The sequence below is a fragment of the Coregonus lavaretus genome (assembly GCF_964263955.1).
Source record: "Coregonus lavaretus genome assembly, contig: HAP1_SCAFFOLD_55, whole genome shotgun sequence".
In the NCBI taxonomy this organism is placed as follows: domain Eukaryota; kingdom Metazoa; phylum Chordata; class Actinopteri; order Salmoniformes; family Salmonidae; genus Coregonus; species Coregonus lavaretus.
This window is the reverse complement of record NW_028161934.1, coordinates 2,596,778-2,617,441: the sequence shown is the minus strand read 5'-3', so window position 1 is coordinate 2,617,441 and position 20,664 is coordinate 2,596,778. Positions and strand designations below refer to the sequence as shown.

Here is a 20,664-nt window from a genome sequence, read left to right as displayed (position 1 = left end):
TATAGTCTAATGTAGCCTACTATCCATACATAGTCTAATGTAGCCTGTGATCTATATATAGTCTAATGTAGCCTGTTATCCATATATTGTAAAATTAAGCCTGCTATCTACAGTGGGGGAAAAAAGTATTTAGTCAGCCACCAATTGTGCAAGTTCTCCCACTTAAAAAGATGAGAGAGGCCTGTAATTTTCATCATAGGTACATATCAACTATAGCAGACAAATTGAGATTTTTTTTCTCCAGAAAATCACATTGTAGGATTTGTTATGAATTTATTTGCAAATTATGGTGGAAAATAAGTATTTCACCTACAAACAAGCAAGATTTCTGGCTCTCACAGACCTGTAACTTCTTCTTTAAAAGGCTCCTCTGTCCTCCACTCATTACCTGTATTAATGGCACCTGTTTGAACTTGTTATCAGTATAAAAGACACCTGTCCACAACCTCCAACAGTCACACTCCAAACTCCACTATGGCCAAGACCAAAGAGCTGTCAAAGGACACCAGAAACAAAATTGTAGACCTGCACCAGGCTGGGAAGACTGAATCTGCAATAGGTAAGCAGCTTGGTTTGAAGAAATCAACTGTGGGAGCAATTATTAGGAAATGGAAGACATACAAGACCACTGATAATCTCCCTCGATCTGGGGCTCCACGCAAGATCTCACCCCGTGGGTTCAAAATGATCACAAGAACGGTGAGCAAAAATCCCAGAACCACACGGGGGGAACTAGTGAATGACCTGCAGAGAGCTGGGACCAAAGTAACAAAGCCTACCATCAGTAACACACTACGCCGCCAGGGACTCAAATCCTGCAGTGCCAGATGTGTCCCCCTGCTTAAGCCAGTACATGTCCAGGCCCGTCTGAAGTTTGCTAGAGTGCATTTGGATGATCCAGAAGAGGATTGGGAGAATGTCATATGGTCAGATGAAACCAAAATATAACTTTTTGGTAAAAACTCAACTCGTCGTGTTTGGAGGACAAAGAATGCTGAGTTGCATCCAAAGAACACCATACCTACTGTGAAGCATTGGGGTGGAAACATCATGCTTTGGGGCTGTTTTTCTGCAAAGGGACCAGGACGACTGATCCGTGTAAAGGAAAGAATGAATGGGGCCATGTATCGTGAGATTTTGAGTGAAAACCTCCTTCCATCAGCAAGGGCATTTAAGATGAAACGTGTCTTTGTCTTTCAGCATGACAATGATCCCAAACACACCGCCCGGGCAACGAAGGAGTGGCTTCGTAAGAAGCATTTCAAGGTCCTGGAGTGGCCTAACCAGTCTCCAGATCTCAACCCCATAGAAAATCTTTGGAGGGAGTTGAAAGTCCGTTTTGCCCAGCGACAGCCCCAAAACATCACTGCTCTAGAGGAGATCTGCATGGAGGAATGGGCCAAAATACCAGCAACAGTGTGTGAAAACCTTGTGAAGACTTATAGAAAATGTTTGACCTGTGTCATTGCCAACAAAGGGTATATAACAAAGTATTGAGAAACTTTTGTTATTGACCAAATACTTATTTTCCACCATAATTTGCAAATAAATTCATTAAAAATCCTACAATGTGATTTTCTGGATTTTTTTTCTCTCATTTTGTCTGTCATAGTTGACGTGTACCTATGATGAAAATGACAGGCCTCTCTCATCTTTTTAAGTGGGAGAACATGCACAATTGGTGGCTGACTAAATACTTTTTCCCCCCACTGTATGTATAGTCTAATGTAGCCTGTTATCTATATATAGTCTAATGTAGCCTGTTATCCATATATTGTAAAATTAAGCCTGCCATCTATGTATAGTCTAATGTAGCCTGTTATCCATATATAGTCTAATGTAGCATGTTATCAATATATAGTCTAATGTAGCCTGTTATCCATATATAGTCTAATGTAGCCTGTTATCCATATATAGTCTAATGTAGCCTGTTATCCATATATAGTCTAATGTAGCCTGTTATCTATATAAAGTCTAATGTAGCCTGTTATCCATGTAGTCTAATGTAGCCTGTTGTCCATATATAATATGCCATTTAGCAGACGCTTTTATCCAAAGCGTCTTACAGTCATGTGGGAATACATTTTTACGTATGGGTGGTCCCGGGGATCGAACCCACTACCCTGGCATTACAAGCGCCATGCTCTACCAATTGTGCTACAGACTTATAGACTGATCATTTCTTTGTCAGTGGGCAAACGTAAAAAATCAGCAGGGGATCAAACTTTTTTCCCTCACTGTATATAGTCTAATGTAGCCTGTTATCCATATATTGTCTAATGTAGCCTGTTATCTATATATAGTCTAATGTAGACTGTTATCTATATATAGTCTAATGTAGTCTGTTATCCATATATAGTCTAATGTAGCCTGTTATCCATATATTGTCTAATGTAGCCTGTTATCTATATATAGTCTAATGTAGCCTGTTATCTATATATAGTCTAATGTAGCATTTATCCATATATAGTCTAATGTAGCCTGTTATCCATATATAGTCTAATATAGCCTGTTATCTATATATAGTCTAATGTAGCCTGATATCCATATATAGTCTAATGTTGCCTGTAATCTATGTATAGTCTAAAGCAGGGGTGTCAAACTCATTTTAGCTCAGGGGCCACATGGAGGAAAATCTATTCCCAAGTGGGCCGGACCGGAAAAATCATGGTATATATAACTTAAAAACAACAAATTCAGATTGTTTTCTTTGTTTTAATACGATCAACATACAACATAAAGCTGGAGCCTGAGGACAGTGTGTCCAAAATAGTACAAGCACAACATCATTATTAATCATAAAACACGTCAAGTTTATTTGAAAATTCTAAAGAAAAAGAACACACAAACACACAATGCCTCAGTGATTAACATAACTGTTTCACAGATCACAGAACTATATCAGGGTGTCATTTCTCAGGCAGAAATGTAGATAAAAATAATGAAATCCTGTTCCCCAAACAAGTGCAAGAACCACAGAGTCAAGAATAGGTTAAATATACAAATAAAATACAATAAAAAAAAAAAAATAGCACATCAACATAAAAACATATAAACATAAAGCTGGAGCCCGAGGACAGTGTCCAAAAGCACAACATCACTATTAATCATAAAACACCTCAAGTTATTTGAAAGTTCTGAGGACAAAGAACACACAAACACACAATGCCTCAGTGATTCACAGAAGTATATCACAGATCACAGAACTATATCAGGGTGTCATTTCTCAGGCAGAAATTTAGATAAAAATAATGAAATCCTGTTCCCCAAACAAGTGCAAGAACCACAGAGTCAAGAAAAGGTTAATATACAAATAAAATAAAATCAATTAAAAACAATAGCACATCAACATAAAAACATATAAACATAAATCTGAAAGCGTTGCTCAAACTCCCGTAACAGTCCCGTTATTTTATCTTTGAACCGCTTCATGTCTGCCACATGTTGGGTCGCGCACACATTTTTCAGACAGGGGAAGTGAGCTGCATCACCACCGGCAAGTTGCGTCTCCCACAATGACAGCTTCAACTTGAAAGAACGTATGCTGTCATAATACTGCGTGACAACTTTGTTGCGCCCTTGCAGCTGTTTGTTCAAGTTATTCAGGTGCTCTGTAACATCCACCATAAATGCAAGGTCCTGCATCCATTCTGCGGAATGAAATTCTAACACTGGTTTGCCCTTTTCTTCCATGAACTGTTCAATTTCTTCTCGTAAATCAAAGAAACGCCTCAGCACAGCACCTCGGCTTAACCATCTTACCTCAGTGTGGTATGGCAGGCCATAGATGTGGTCTTTCTCTCTGAGAAGGCTGTCAAACTGACGCGATTCAGGCTTCTGGATCGGATGAAATTAATAGTTTGGATGACCACCTTCATGACGTTATCCATCTTTAATGACTTGCAACACAAAGCCTCCTGGTGCAAAATACAGTGAAAAGTCAAAAAATCACGTCCTCCATTTGCAGATTGCACTTTCTCTCTGAACTTTGTCACAACGCCTGCTTTTTTCCCGATCATTGAGGGCGCACCATCTGTAGCCAGGCTGACAGCGCGGGACCAGTCCACTCCGACCCTGTCCAGCGCGCCGACGAGTGCGGTAAAAATATCAGCTGCTGTCGTTGTATCTGTCATCGGCACCAACTCCACGAACTCCTCGGTGACGGTCAATGTGTCATCAACTCCGCGGATGAAAATGGCCAGTTGTGCAACATCTGTAATGTCCGTGCTTTCATCAATTGCAACCGAAAACGCAATAAATGACTTTACTTTTTGCTTCAACTGGCTGTCCAAATCCACTGAAAGATCGGAAATCCTGTCTGCAACTGTGTTTCTTGTCAGGCTGATATTTGCAAAAGCCTGCCGCTTTTCAGGGCACACAATCTCCGCTGCCTTCATCATGCATGTTTTTACAAATTCACCCTCACTAAATGGTTTTGAAGCCACTGCGATTTCATTAGCAATGAGGTAGCTAGCTTTCACTGCAGCGTCACTGATGTCTCGGCTGTGAGTAAACACAGACTGCTGTTTCTTCAGACCCGCCAACAGTTCATTCACCTTCTCTCATCTCCGCTGTCCTTGAAAGTTGTCATATTTGTCGGCATGAAGACTCACATAGTGGCGACGAAGGTTATATTCTTTCAGCACTGCAACATGCTCTGAACACACCAAACATACAGCTTTCCCATTCAATTCCGTGAATAAATAGGATGACCATTTTTCTTGGAACACTCTGCATTCTGCGTCCACTTTTCTATTTTTTGACAGAGACGTATTGGGGCAATGAGGGTGCCAAAGCACATAATGTTAAAAGTAGAAGCCGTAATAAATATCGCGGGCAAAACAAAGTAGCTCATTGGCTGCACGTGCTTGACCTACTTGCTCTGCCCCGGTATAAACAGTTTGCTTGCTTAACACAATTGCTATTGTGCCATCCAGTGGACGCAATTGGAACAGCAGTTTATTTTATTGAAAAATTGCAGCGCATTTTTATACTTTACAATTATTATTATTTTTTTTATCATCTCGCGGGCCGGATTAAACCCGTTTGCGGGCCTGATTTGGCCCGCGGGCCGGACGTTTGACACCCCTGGTCTAAAGTAACCTCTTCTCAATATAGTCTAATGTAACCTGTTATCGATATATAGTCTAATGTAGCCTGTTATCTATATATAGACTAATGTAGCCTGTTATCCATATATAGTCTAATGTAGCCTGTTATCCATATATAGTCTAATGCAGCCTGTTATCCATATATAGTCTTATGTAGCCTGTTATCTATATATAGTCTAATGTAGCCTGTTATCCATATATAGTCTAATGTAGCCTGTTATCCATATATAGTCTAATGCAGCCTGTTATCCATATATAGTCTTATGTAGCCTGTTATCTATATATAGTCTAATGTAGCCTGTTATCCATATATAGTCTAATGTAGCCTGTTATCTATTTATAGTCTAATGTAGCCTGTTATCTATATATAATCTAATGTAGCCAGTTATCCATATATAGTCAAAGGTAGCCTGTTATCTATATATAGTCTAATGTAGCCTGTTATCTATATATATAGTCTAATGTAGCCTGATATCCATATATAGTCTAATGTTATCTGTTATCCATATATAGTCTAATGTAGCATGTTATCTATATATAGTGTTATGTAGCCTGCCGTCCAGATACTGTAAGGTGAATATAAACTGCATATATTGTCAATATAAAGAAGTATAGAATTACATATTAGAACTATTAACTAGTAATTTTATAGGATCTCTGTTTAAAGAACTCTGATAGGTCTATCTAGGACAAGAAGTTAGGACAGGAAAGTGACGCTGAGTGTGATCTAAACCAACAAAACCACAACCCAATACTACTCCTAAACACAACCCACCATCACTGTGTCTCATGTTAATACTACTCCTAAACACAACCCACTGTCACTGTGTCTCATGTTAATATTACTCCTAAACACAACCCACCATCACTGTGTCTCATGTTAATACTACTCCTAAACACAACCCACCATCACTGTGTCTTATGTTAATATTACTCCTAAACACAACCCACCATCACTGTGTCTCATGTTAATACTACTCCTAACCACAACCCACCATCACTGTGTCTCATGTTAATATTACTCCTAAACATCTATATCTCCCAATCAGATTGATATGCAACAATACATCTACAGAGTGTTCTGTACATAACAGAAAAACAAAACAACATCATTTCCAATAGCATCACCATGCCCATAACAGAGGAATATGGTTCATGGATACAGATAAATAATAAAATATACATATGTTTATATATTGTCAAGCATACTTACAGAGTGAAGGGGAGAGAGGTCTTGTGATGAACCTTCTGGCAGTCTAAGGAAACAAACAGTGACTGTGAGGTTTTAGGTCTGTGGTTGACACAACTTTGAAGTAGTGAGAGACCATAGAGTTGGATAAAAGACACACTAGCTACAAAGACTGGTTAAGCATTGACATGACATTGTATGCATCCTTTCAGTATGTTTATCGACTGTCATTAAACTCATGGAGGTTGAACAAGAAGAAATTGACAACTTTAAAATGGAGAGAGCCCTCAAATGTGCTGCCGATGCTGTAACAGAAGCCAGCATGAAAAGATGCCAAGCTGTGCCCTCTATCCAACTCTATGTCAGGGACCAAGACGCTGATTCAGAGATGGCTTGCTTCCTCATTCACAGAGGCTGTATTCAAGAGCATCGAAACTGTGACGTGTCATGGGTAAATTGTGACTGACTGACTGATCTACAAATCACCTTGCATGACAAATAACTACCTCATATTATTTGTAGATCAGTCAGTCTCGACTCGCCTTTAAAGTCGGCTGCAATGTCGAACGCGGCCACATTTACATGCTTGACAACCAATGATGTCATACGATATTATAATAACTGTCTACAGTACTGTGGAAAGATGTTTAACTTCTGTTTCCTTTTTGTTTTATTTTAAGGTAACAGACGATATAGAATGACAGGATAACCTGCAATATTTAAAAGAAAAACATTAGTATGTATTGTCTTTAGCTTTAAGCTTATTTACAACATGATGCATACATTACACTGAATCACACTTAATCTAAAATAGGTAATAATGCATTACAATAAAACAAGTGTGATTATGGTATTAATATTCCTTCTCATAAATGCCATTGCTCAATAATGTCTGACAGCAATACAAAGTAAATCATTTTAACACATCAAGATAAACTTGGTCCAAGATTGTAAACATTAAAAGGCTGTTATCAATGTTATCAATATCAGTCACTGAGAAAAGTACATTAGGTAATTAAAAAATCTGGAAATGTCAAAACCCCATAGAAAAATAGCAGAAGCATAATCAATCCCATTTATCATCAATATACATAATTATCATTACAAGGAAAGAGAATTCAACTCCACATTTACTCAAAAGTTAAAGCTATGGAAAACATTCTGTATCTGATAGCAATATGATAGTAGGAGAATAGAGGTGTGAGGCCTAGTTTTGGACTCCATCACATTGTAGAAACATCTCAAGTATGATCAATGGAAACAGGATGCACCTGAGCTCCATTTCTAGTCTCATAGCAAAGGGTCTGAATACTTATGTAAATAAGGTATTTCTGTTTTTATTTTTAATACATTTGCAAAAATGACTGAAAACCTGTTTTCACTTTGTCATTATGGGGTATTGTGTGTAGATGTATTTATTATTTTTAATTAATACATTTTAGAATAAGGCTGTAACAAAAATGTGGACAGAGTCAAGGGGTCTGAATACTTTCCGAATGCGCTGTACACTACAAGGTTTTTGTGAAACTTGTTGTGCTCAGGTCTACTTGGTTCTTGTTTTGTTATGTTCAGGTCTTCTTGGTTCTGTGTTTGTTGTGTTCAGGTCTTCTAGGTTCTGTGTTTGATGTGTTCAGGTCTTCTTGGTTCTGGGTTTGTTGTGTCAGGTCTTCTTGGTTCTGGGTTTTTTGTGTTCAGGTCTACTTGGTTCTGAGTTTGTTGTGTTCAGGTCTTCTTGGTTCTGGGTTTGTTGTGTTCAGGTCTTCTTGGTTCTGGGTTTTTTGTGTTCAGGTCTACTTGGTTCTGAGTTTGTTGTGTTCAGGTCTTCTTAGTTCTGTGTTTGTTGACTTCAGGTCTTCTTGGTTCTGAGTTTGTTGTGTTCAGGTCTTCTTGGTTCTGAGTTTGTTGTGTTCAGGCCTTCTTGGTTCTGTGTTTGTTGTGTTCAGGTCTTCTTGGTTCTGTGTTTGTTGTGTTCAGGTCTTCTTGGTTCTGGGTTTGTTGTGTTCAGGTCTTCTTGGTTCTGTGTTTGTTGTGTTCAGGTCTTCTTGTTTCTGGGTTCGTTGTGTTCAGGTCTTCTTGCTTCTTGGTTCTGAGTTTGTTGTGTTCAGGTCTTCTTAGTTCTGTGTTTGTTGACTTCGGGTCTTCTTGGTTCTGGGTTTGTTGTGTTCAGGTCTTCTTGGTTCTGGGTTTGTTGTGTTCAGGTCTTCTTGGTTCTGGATTGTTGGGTTCAGGTCTTCTTGGTTCTGGGTTGTTGTGTTCAGGTCTTCTTGGTACTGGGTTTGTTGTGTTCAGGTCTTCTTGGTTCTGGATTGTTGTGTTCAGGTCTTCTTGGTTCTGGGTTGTTGTGTTCAGGCCTTCTTGGTACTGGGTTTGTTGTGTTCAGGTCTTATTGGTTCTGGGTTTGTTGTGATCAGGTCTTCTTGGTTCTGGGTTTGTTGTGTTCAGGTCTTCTTGGTTCTGGGTTTGTTGACTGTACTGTAGAGAACAGAGGGGTCCTCCTCAGCTGCTAGTGCTGCTGCGGGTCTGAAGAGAGAGAAACTGAAATAAAACAACATCCACATCCTAAATGGCGGCACCTTATACCTTTTATAGTGCACTACCTTTGACCAGGGCCTATGGGCTCAGGATAAAGTTGTGTACTAAATAAGGAATAGGGTGCCATTTGGAACACAGACAGAACAGTTTCTCAAAACCATCACTCCCTCATTATAGACCAGTGGAGGCTGCTGAGGGCAGGACAGCTCATAATAATGGGTGGAACAGAGCAAATGGAATGGCATCAAACACATAGAAACCATGTGTTTGATGTATTTGCTACCATTCCACTCATTCCACACCAGCCATTACCACGAGCCTGTCCTCCCCAATTAAGGTGTCACCAACCTCCTGTGTTATAGTAATTGTCTTGAGATGTCCATATTTGGGTTCGTAGTTTAAGGAAATGACATCACTAGTGGTCACTATGGGTCAATTGTTTTGCTTATTGATGACATCTCCTACAATAAGCAGCAGCAAATTAATTACCTTAATGGCAGAATATGCTCACCAGGTGGCAGCAGTGGGGCGGTTACATTTCACAGCAGTTTATTGCACATCCTCGTCCTGTTTCTGGTGTTGAGGCATGAATGACCTTAATGCACAATATGCATCACTCATGACATCATCATTGTCTACTCCTCCAATGAGCACATGGCTGTATCTACATATGAGGAGACCGAGGTTCGGACCTCGTTAATGTTTTCTAATTTGAAAATAATAATAATAGCCTAATACAAATACTGTACACAGTAAAGAAAATGAATTACGGTTCAACATCTAAATATTGCTTCCAGCGTTGGTCAAAGCTCAGAACGCTTATTTTCTTGATCTGACTAATCGCGCCTGCCTCTTTGTGAATGAGTGGAATCATGAACAGTGGTTTGTTTGTTATGATCTCTGGCATCCCCCAGATATGCCTCCCTAATTTTATCAGCACATTCACCACTCTCTCAAACTGCTAATTCCCCTTCTCGTGGCACTTGCCGAGGGCGACGGGAAACGAACTACCCCAGGCCGCAGGTTGCTCTGCTGACAGTGTGTTTGCGAGATGCTGGACAAAAGGCCATTTTTAAAACTGTCCCGCGACTCCTGCCTTGTCTAGAGTCAGTCAGGTCTAGAAAGATGAAGTAAGAATCTAATGTTAAACAGAGCCTACCTCAGCAGGAGAAAACCAAACACTACTAAACTAGGCTACTGAGACAGACAGTGATGTGGTGCTCATTGGAGAGGCTGAGGCAGGCTGCAATGCATGCAGGTGGAAGTAGAGGAGACAGAGAGAGAGAGGAAGCAAGCAGAGAGAGAGGTTTTTACAGTGGTTCCCAAACTTGGGGTCTGATCAAACAATTTAGGAACATAAAAAAAGATGTTTCAATATGAATATCTCCACTTGGCCTATCTTCCCTATAGGCATACATTAAAATGCTATTAACATGCGAACAATACAGTTATAAAAATGTCACACGTTTTTGTTTCGTCGCTGATGCAGTGTGAATCATCTCCCATATTTCCCCTCTTTCAGGGGTATAACATTACAACTGTATAGCTAATAGGCTATGTGTTTGTAGATGGACTGAGGTGAATGAACCTACAGCAGCCAAGGTGATAACGGCTGGGGTCATTTTTGCTTGTTTTTGCTGTTTTCCAAATAACATTTTAAAGTGTTTTAATTGTATAGAAATGCAGTAAATAAGAATCTACTTTCCAACCCCCTGGACATCCAGATTTGGTTGTAAACAAACAAACGTATCCTTAAATGCTGTGTGTTTCCAATGTTCTAGTATTGGTTCTATGTTGCTGTAATGGCAGAATATGCTCACTTGGTGGCAGAACTGGGGCGATTCAATTTCACAACAGCGTATTGGACATCTTCGTCTTGTTTCTGTTTCTGGACGGTTGAGTACAGAGACACTTCCTGGTTTTTGGATTGAGAGAAGTGGACGCTGGCGTAGTGAACGTCATCCTGGTCTACGGTGGCTGCTGTCTGTGTTGCAGTAGGGGTCATGGCCATGCCTGAGATGTTGTCATACAATGGACTAGAGTCTCCCTGATGGGGTGAGAGGACAGACAACATGAGGAGTAGAAATGTTCCACAAAGAATACACAGACATCACAGTCATCTTCTGATTCCAAAAGACTCACATGTCCATCGTCTGCTATATCACTTGGGTCTCTTGTGTCAGAGGTGGATTTGGAGGCCTTCTTCCTGTTTTACACATGAATGAATGTATGAAGAAATCAATCAATCAATCAATGAAGTTACTAAAGTGAAATTATAGAAAAAAATATGCATTTTCACTCACCTGAACCACATGAGTCCAGAGAGACAGAGGATGAGAACCAGAACAACCACTATGATTCCTACAGCTGCAGTCATTACTGAGGTTTGTTTCCCTATAATAAAATATGGATGATAAGAGTACATGGCATGTTCTTATAATCTAAAAACTAACATAATACAGAATATCAATACAATACATGTTAATGCTAGGGGATCTTATAATACTTGTCAAGGGATCTCATAAGCTAACACATAATTTTATACCAAAGTGTAATCATTCAAAACACAATGATTAAGATTAGCTTGAAACTTGTCATTTTGCATTGAAGTATTGAACATGGAACTTTACCTGCTACAATGATCATCTGAGCTGTAGAGTTCTTAGATGCTATTTTATTCCGGGCCTCACAGTAGTATTCTCCACTGTCCTCAGAGCTGATGTTAGTGATGCTGTAACTCTGTCCTGATGCTTTTGGTGAGGTGACGTTCTTCTTGTACCAGGTGTATTTGCCCACAGGTGGGTTGGCATCACTGCTGCAGGTCAGAGTCACTGAACTGCCCTCCACTATTTCACCAGAGGCACTGACTGACACTGAGGTGTTCTTTGGGCCATCTGGTGGACAACATGTAACAACAGTGTTTTAAATAGTGTTTTACATGAGTAGCATCATGAAACTTGGACATGTGATTGAAATATTAATTTAAATGTGATCCTCTGATCAAAAGATGAGGTTAGGTGTACGTACACTGAACGTCCACAAACACAGAAGAAGAGTTGGGATGTCCATATTTATTTTCAACCTCACAGTAGTATTCTCCACTGTCCTCAGAGCTGATGTTAGCGATGCTGTAACTCTGTCCTGATGCTTTTGGTGAGGTTATGTTCTTCTTGTACCAGGTGTATTTGTCCACAGGTGGGTTGGCATCACTGCTGCAGGTCAGAATCACTGAACTGCCCTCCACTATTCCACCAGAGGGACTGACTAACACTGAGGTGTTCTTCGGAGCGTCTGGTAAAGTAGAATTTGTCCGAGGATTATAATGGTGCAATTACAACCTCACATGACATATATCAAAATCTGTAAAGCCAGACTATAAAAAATAGAATCCACTTACACAAAACATTAACAGGAACACATTTGATGCTGAGCTGTACTTTACTCACATTTCACATTGACGTTGATATACTCAGACCTCCCTGTCTTAATCCCATTATAGACCTCACAGTAGTACTGTCCCGTGACTGATGACTTGATTTGATTGAAGACAAGATGTGGTCCTGCAGTCATATAGGTGGTTGATGGATAGTAGACTCCATTATTCTTGTACCAGGTGTATTTGTCCACAGGTGGGTTGGAATCACTGCTGCAGGTCAGAGTCACTGAACTGCCCTCCACTATTCCACCAGAGGGACTGACTGACACTGAGGTGTTCTTTGGGCCATCTGGTGTTGAAGATGATGGATAAAAAAGGAACTCATATAACATGAAATGCACATGGAGATGATGTAAATTACTATAGATTAGTATATTACACTGACATGTAGTACCATGTATTAGAGAGATGATATCAATTACTTTTACTGTTGATATATCAACACCCCATGTACTCACATTTGACAGTGAGAGTCTCTTCTGGAGAGCGGATTCTCTCAAAGCCTTCTACAGCACAGGAGTAGTTCCCTGCATCCTCACTGCAGACTGGGTCTAGGATCAGGCTGTTATAACTGCTGATTGGGTTGGTCAGACGATGTCCGTTCTTGTACCAGATGTAGGTGGGGTTGAGACCGACAGGACATTTGGTTCTACATCTCAGTGTGACTCTCTCCCCCTCTGACACAGAAGTATTATCCATCTCCAACAGGATATCTAAGAGGAAACATAAGTCATATTTGACTCCAGACAGGCGTGTGATGTGATTAGACTTGTACTATTACAGTACTAACTGTATGTAGAGTATTACCTGTGACAGTCAAGATCACCCCAGGAATTCCAGAAAATCTCCCCTCATCTGTTGTTAGTAATCTGAATTTGTATTCAGCCGAGTCATTCTCTGTCAGGTCTGTGATTATCATGGTGTGGTGATTCTCTGTGTTCCTATTGTACTCCACACGACCTGCATACTCTGAGTATGAACTGAGATCTAGAGGGTCTTTTTGTGTAAACCAGAATGAACCTCCTTCTATATAACTACTGGGATGAGTGTAAGAGCAGGATATGTCCACTGTGGAGTTCTTTAAGACACAGATTCTTCTGTTGGTGTAAGTCACACTCCAGCAGTTCTTATCATGAACACCTGAAAAATAAAGAGGCTATCTGTTAATAGTTTTAACGTTTCATGTGTTGTTTCTTTGGGTGCAAAGTAAAGAAGGAAACTTTTAATTTCAAGTAGTTTCAGTATAAATCATAACCATTTTAGCTGTTGGTATTGGTAGAGTTAAACACTGTGTTTGAATCCACACTTTTTTGTATTTCCACTCACAGACTGCAGGAGAGCGGAGATCCTCATGGCCTTTTACAGCACAGGAGTAGCTGCCTGCATTCTCACTGGAGACTGAGTATTTGACCTTGTAGGTGCTCTCATCTAGATGTTGTCCGTTCTTGTACCAGATGTAGGTGGGGTTACCAGTCAGAGGACAGGTGGTGCTACAGGTCAGTGTTCTGTAATATATCCATGTCTTCTCCACCTGCAGTTTTAGATCTAAAGGGAGAGGGTATGAAAACAACACCAGTGTCTGTCAGTTACCACCATTTCACTGTTCTCATAGAACATGTCATAAATAACTTGTTGTACTATACTATTTATGCAATACCTGTGAGACTGAGAGTGAATCCATGTGAGCCATCTTTCCATCCTGAGTTGTCTGTTTTATATCTGAAGTGATATGTTGCTTTGTCACTCTCTCTCAGGTCTGTGATTCTCAGGATGCAGTCCTTCTCTGTAGTTCCATGGTACTCCACACGACCTTCATACTTAGGGTCCAATCTCAGATCATAAGGCTCATGATTCAACCATTTGTTAAACCAGATTTTCTCTGTGAATCGGGTCCAACTGGGATATGTTACAGGACAGCGCAGGTCCACTGATGACCCTTTTAAGGCACAGACACTCCTCATAGTATTTTGCCTTAGAACACCTGAAACACAGTGCCATGTCACAGGACTCAACCATAAGAGAACTTCATTTGTGGTGTCAAGTACATAAACAAACAGACATGACAATAATACATCCAAATACATGTAAAAATGTGCAGGATACTGTAGAACCCATCTACACAAATGTACATTCCCTTATACACACTACACGGCCAAAAGTATATGGAGACCTGCATGTCTGACATCTCATTCCAAAATCATGGCCATTTATTTGGAGTTGGTCCCCCCTTTGCTGCTATAACAGCCTTCACTCTTCCGAGAAGGCTTTCCACTAGATGTTGGAACATTGCTGCGGTGACTTGCTTCCATTCAGCCACAAGAGCATTAGTGAGGTCGGGCACTGAAGTTGGGCAATTAGGCCTGGCTCGCAGTCGGTGTTCCAATTCATCCCAAAGGTGTTCAATGGGGTTGAGGTCAGGGATCGATGCAGGCCAGTCAAGTTCTTCCACATCGATCTCGACAAACCATTTCTGTATGGACCTCGCTTTGTGCACGGGGACATTGTCATGCTGAGACAAGAAAGGGCCTTTTCCAAATTGTTGCCACAGATAGAAGCACAGAATAGTCTAGAATGTCATTGCATGCTGAAGCATTAAGATTTCCCTTCAACTAAGGGGCCTAGCCCAAACCATTATTCCTCCTCCACCAAACTTTAAAGTTGGAACTACGCATTGGGGCAGGTAGCATTCTCCTGGCATCCGCCAAACCCAGATTTGTCCGTCGGACTGTCAGATGGTGAAGTGTGATTCATCACTCCAGAGAACTAGTTTCCACTGCTCCAGAGTCCAATGGCGGCGAGCTTTACACCACCCCAGCCGACGTTTGGCATTGCGCATGGTGATCTTAGGCTTGTGTGCGGCTGCTCGGCCATGGAAACACATTTCATGAAGCTTCCGGAGGTAGTTTGGAACTCTGTAGTGAGTGTTGCAACCGAGGACAGATGACTTCAGCCCTCAGTGGTCCCGTTCACTGTGAGCTTGTGTGGCCTACCATTTCGAGGCTGAGACGTTATTGCTCCTAGACGTTTCCACTTCACAATAACAGCACAGTGGACCGGGGAAGCTCTGGCAGTGCAGAAATTTGACGAACTGACTTGTTGGAAAGGTGGCATCCTATGATGGTGGAACGTTGAAAGTCACTGAGCTCTTCAGTAAGGCCATTTTACTGCTAATGTTTGTCTATGTAGATTGCATGGCTGTATGCTCGATTTCATACACATGTCAGCAACTGGTGTGGCTGAACTAGCCAAATCCACATACTTTTGTATTTATAGTGTAATTCTAGTATTAATTTCAATATTCATCATGGAAGTAAAAAGCAGTGTTATGGTCAATCCTGTTTAAATTCCAGTCAATTCAGAAAGTAAACCAAATTCCAATTCCAATTCTTCCAAATGTTCCTAATTGAAAAGCATTGAAAATAATTGGAATTTGAATTTCAGTCTACTTCCTGAATTGAAATGGAATTGAGCCCAACCCTGCTGGTGGTTGACAACATTCTAATTCTGCTACTGCTGCTGATGTGCTGAAGTGTGAATGGACCTAACCATCACTCACTGCGGTGTGAAAGATAACTATTTAATGTGAAGTGGAGACACCTAACAGAACACACCAGAATAACATCATGATTCTTATCCTTTTAGAAATGTCTGTAGATTGTTAAACAGAGCAACTAAAAGATAAGAATGAGACCATACCTGCCACAGACCAGAGAAAGACCACAAACACACTTCCTGCTGTTCTCAAGACCATTGTTGCGTCACCCATCCTGCAGTCTTAGAAACATGAACAACAACTCACTCTATAGCTGGTGAATAACTACACCTGATACATTGAAGTATTCACAAAGTGTCTCTGAGTATACCAGAAGTGCTGATCTAGGATCAATTTAACTTTTTAGATTATTATATGGACCAGGGAGACCTGATCCTACATCAGCACTCCTACACTGAGACACTTAATGAATAATGGCCCTGATGTAACAACCAAAACATAACAAAAAGTAAAATGATTCAGTAAGTCGTACCATGTGATTTATGACTAAAACATTAAATAATAATAATAACAATAACATAACATGTGATTGGTCTTTGTGAATACTGTCTGTATGTAAGTCTACTGTACTATGTATGTAATGTGTGTGACGTGTTGCATGTCTGTCTACGTCTGTCTATTTAAGATGACATGTTGTATGATGCAAAAACAATTTCCTAATGTATACAATAAAGACATCATCATCAACAACAACAACAACAACATTCACTTATTGAACAGATCTGTAGTACTGTAAACACATATTTCTACATTGATTGTTCTGAAGCTGTTTTATTCTCAGAACCCCAAATATAGGTGGATAAATGTTCAATCCTCTACGGTCCATCAAGCTGTACAGCAGCCTAAAGACTGACCACCAGGTTCAATGATAGCTCCTATCCCCAAGCTGTGAGGATAAACAGCAAGTGACTGACACACACACACAGACACACACAGCAGTTACACTGAGCAGGGATTCAAATGTTTGTTTGCGTGTCTTTTATACCCTGGTTAATCATCTCATCCCTATGTAGATCCACACTCCTACACTGAGACACTTTATGAATACTGGCCCTGATGTAACAACCAAAACATAGCTCAAAACATAACAAGAAGTAAAATGATACATTACCCTCAAGTATATGATTTATGGCTAAAAACAAATAACCCAAAACTATATTTCAAGATATTGTCAAGCATACTTACAGAGTGAAGTGAAGGAGAGAGGTATTGTACAGTGAGTCAACATACTGGCAGTGTGTAGGAACTGCTAGTAAGTGTCAGTTCTGTGGTTGATACATATTTAAAGTAGTCAGGGCACAAGTAGCTGATGCAGAACTGTCCTTTCCTTCCTCTTTAAGTCATTAACATGCATGAGAACCAGAACAGCACGTCAGAGAAGGGAGGTTACTGTATTAGAGTGGGCCCCACATTTCTAAAATGGACAAAATGTCCCCCATTTCCATATTTCTTTAATACAGAACCATGTTAACCCCTTAAGGTCGATGTCCACACCCCCGCATAAATTAAATTAGCATAACATAAAAATCCCCATACAAATCTGTCAGTTGAAGCTAGAGATATCTGGTTGTTTTGCATTAGATACGTCTCAATCCACCGCGTCCACCTATGTCGCACTTCTGCATCTGCAGTGAAAGGTGACAGAGCTAGAGCGGTGTTTTTCAGACCATGAGACATCCCGAAAATCGGTCTTCTCATAAGATTTTACTCTACAACCCCCACAAGCGTTTTGGGACTCGTCTGAAGTCGGTACAGTCAATCTGCCAACTTCTGTCTGTAGCATCCGAACAGTTTGGGCTAATATATGGAAAGGTGAGACTCACAAACACGTACGTGTCGGTTGTTTTGCTCTAGGAAGCCCACAGGCCTCACAAGACTCGTCTGAAGGTCCCGGTACCAGTTGAAAAAAAATATGGAAGTATATACAGTATGCAGACTGTTCAGTGCCAAAAATACGGGTTGAAATACATGTAAAAATCTAATTACAATATCCTGATCTTTCTTATATCTCTCAGAGATAAGGTTTCTTAAAATTCAAAATCAAATAGCTAAATTATCCTTGGTATGACCTTCTTAAAATAAATCCATATAGGAGGCACTCTTCCATCTGGTCTAAAAAATAATATCCTCTAGAAGAAACACTCATCACCATTGATGGGAGCCATCCTCCTGGGCCTGGGAGGGAGAGAGAGAAACACAAACAGTATGAAAACACAAGCACCTGCATGCCTCTGCTCCTTCTGTAATTTGTCTGTCATTTTGTACATTTCAAAAGTTGATATGAGTTGATTGGTAACACTTTAGAATAACTCATAATTATCCCATTATAAATGCTTAAATATGTTTATAAATGATAGTTGATGTTTTGACAGACAGACAAATGTTCTTACCCTGTGGTGGCGTACTGGGAGGCTGAGGAGGTGTTGAGGCCTATATGGTTGGTTCTCTGAGGAGAGGGAGCGGTTCTCTGCATCCAGAGGTCTGGGTACCTGATCATCAGCCTGGTATTCTTCATGCTGATGGACAGGAGGACAAACAGCCTGCACAGTCCAAAAAGTTCTATTTTGGTTTCATCTGACCATATGACATTCTCCCAATCCTCTTCTGGATCATCCAAATGCACTCTAGCAAACTTCAGACGGGCCTGGACATGTACTGGCTTAAGCAGGGGGACATGTCTGGCACTGCAGGATTTGAGTCCCTGGCGGCGTAGTGTGTTACTGATGGTAGGCTTTGTTACTTTGGTCCCAGCTCTCTGCAGGTCATTCACTAGGTCCCCCCGTGTGGTTCTGGGATTTTTGCTCACCGTTCTTGTGATCATTTTGACCCCACGGGGTGAGATCTTGCGTGGAGCCCCAGATCGAGGGAGATTATCAGTGGTCTTGTATGTCTTCCATTTCCTAATAATTGCTCCCACAGTTGATTTCTTATTGCAGATTCAGTCTTCCCAGCCTGGTGCAGGTCTACAATTTTGTTTCTGGTGTCCTTTGACAGCTCTTTGGTCTTGGCCATAGTGGAGTTTGGAGTGTGACTGTTTGAGGTTGTGGACAGGTATCTTTTATACTGATAACAAGTTCAAACAGGTGCCATTAATACAGGTAACGAGTGGAGGACAGAGGTGCCTCTTAAAGAAGAAGTTACAGGTCTGTGAGAGCCAGAAATCTTGCTTGTTTGTAGGTGACCAAATACTTATTTTCCACCATAATTTGAAAATAAATTCATAAAAAATCCTACAATGTGATTTTCAGGATTTTTTTTTCAACAATTTGTCTGTCATAGTTGACGTGTACCTATGATGAAAATTACAGGCCTCTCTCATCTTTTTAAGTGAGAGAACTTGCACAATTGGTGGCTGACTAAATACTTTTTTTTCCCCACTGTACATTCTTATTCATAAGGCCATTTAAGGAAAACTGCCATTTTATCTATCCTCTATTCTAGCACGAAATGAGAACACATACAAGATCAGATCTCAATCTTGTTTTATGTTAACAGTCCCGAAAATTAGAACCAAGCATGGAAAAAGGTCCTTACATTACTCAGCCCCCTGATCTTGGAATTCCCTCCAAGCCAACCTAAAACTCCAGGACCTGGTGTCCCTGGAGGAGTTCAAAGGACAAATAGATGAACAGGTTGTTTCTAGTTGTCACCCCATGTCACTAGTTTGCATTGCCTTATGTAAGGAAGCCTGTTTTTTTACACCACACACATGCCTACACACACACACACACACACACACACACACACACACACGCATACACACACACACACACACACACACACACACACACACACACACACACACACACACACACACACACACTGTTTGTCTGCTGTTGTATTTGTGCTGTTGCCAGTGTCTTCTGTCTGTCTACCTTTAGTCATACTTATTTTTGCCCCCGTCCCCACAGGAGGCCTTTAGCCTCGCTGTCATTGTTAATAACAATTTGTTCCTAATTGACTTGCCTGGTTAAATAAAGGTTCATTCTAATCTGACATATGGAATTGTTTTAAGATGGTCATACTATAGATCATTTAGCTGTTTGATTTTGCGTCAATCGACTCAAGCGGGGTAAATAAATGTGTTCCTAAAAGTACAATGTAACCAAAATGATAGTCCCAAAAGTACAATGGAACCAAAAGCATATCCGAAAAATACAATGGACGCAAAAGCATAGTCCCAAAAGTACCATTGAACCAATAGTATAGTCCCAAAAGTACAATGGAACCAATAGCATAGTCAGAAAAGTACAATGGAACCAAAATTATAGTCCCAAAAGTACAATGGAACCAATAGCATAGTCCCAAAAGTACAATGGAACCAATAGCATAGTCACAAAAATATAATGGAATCAAAATTGTAGTCACAAAAGTACAAGCAATTTTTGGGATGTCTCATGGTCTCATAAACACCACTCTAGCTCTGCCACCTTTCACTGCAGATGCGGAAGTGCGACATCGGCTGATGAGTTGACTTGAGATGCATCCAATGCCAGAAACTCTCTATCTTAAACTGACGTATTTTGATTGTGATTATTTTTTTCTTTTCTCCAAGGCGAGAGCGGCCATGTTGGCATTCTTGAAGTTGATGAAGGCACAAAATCTCTCATGTAGAACACTGATACTCTCTATCTCCCCACACCTGCAGTACAGAACATAGAATTAGAATGTAGAACTCTGATACTCTCTATCTCCCCACACCTACAGTACAGAATATACAATTAGAATGTAAAAGAATGATGATTCCCTTTTCCATAAATGTCAAAGGATTAGAATGGTGGACCGACGGCCATTTTGAGTGAACCATTTCACGTGTTAATGTTATGTTACTTGATGATTATCA

General features: G+C 40.4%; 1 protein-coding gene and 1 long non-coding RNA gene across 2 annotated transcripts in view; one reads left to right on the top strand and one right to left on the bottom strand.

Annotated features, from left to right (window-relative positions):
* The first annotated feature begins 8,323 nt into the window (after positions 1 to 8,323).
* LOC311119912 overlaps positions 8,324 to 20,664 on the top strand; it is a 102,475-nt gene continuing 90,134 nt past the window's right edge. The window contains exons 1-2 of the long non-coding RNA XR_014612047.1: positions 8,324 to 8,498; positions 8,559 to 8,619. This is a non-coding gene — a long non-coding RNA (uncharacterized lncRNA). The remainder of the gene's footprint in view (positions 8,499 to 8,558; positions 8,620 to 20,664) is intronic.
* Positions 10,869 to 12,402, bottom strand: LOC311119869 (B-cell receptor CD22-like; the record flags this gene model as incomplete). Its single annotated transcript, XM_084194521.1, has 4 exons — positions 10,869 to 10,879; positions 11,571 to 11,715; positions 12,032 to 12,123; positions 12,279 to 12,402. The coding sequence occupies 4 exons, from the start codon at positions 12,400 to 12,402 to the stop codon at positions 10,869 to 10,871; spliced, it is 372 nt and encodes a 123-aa protein (XP_084050647.1).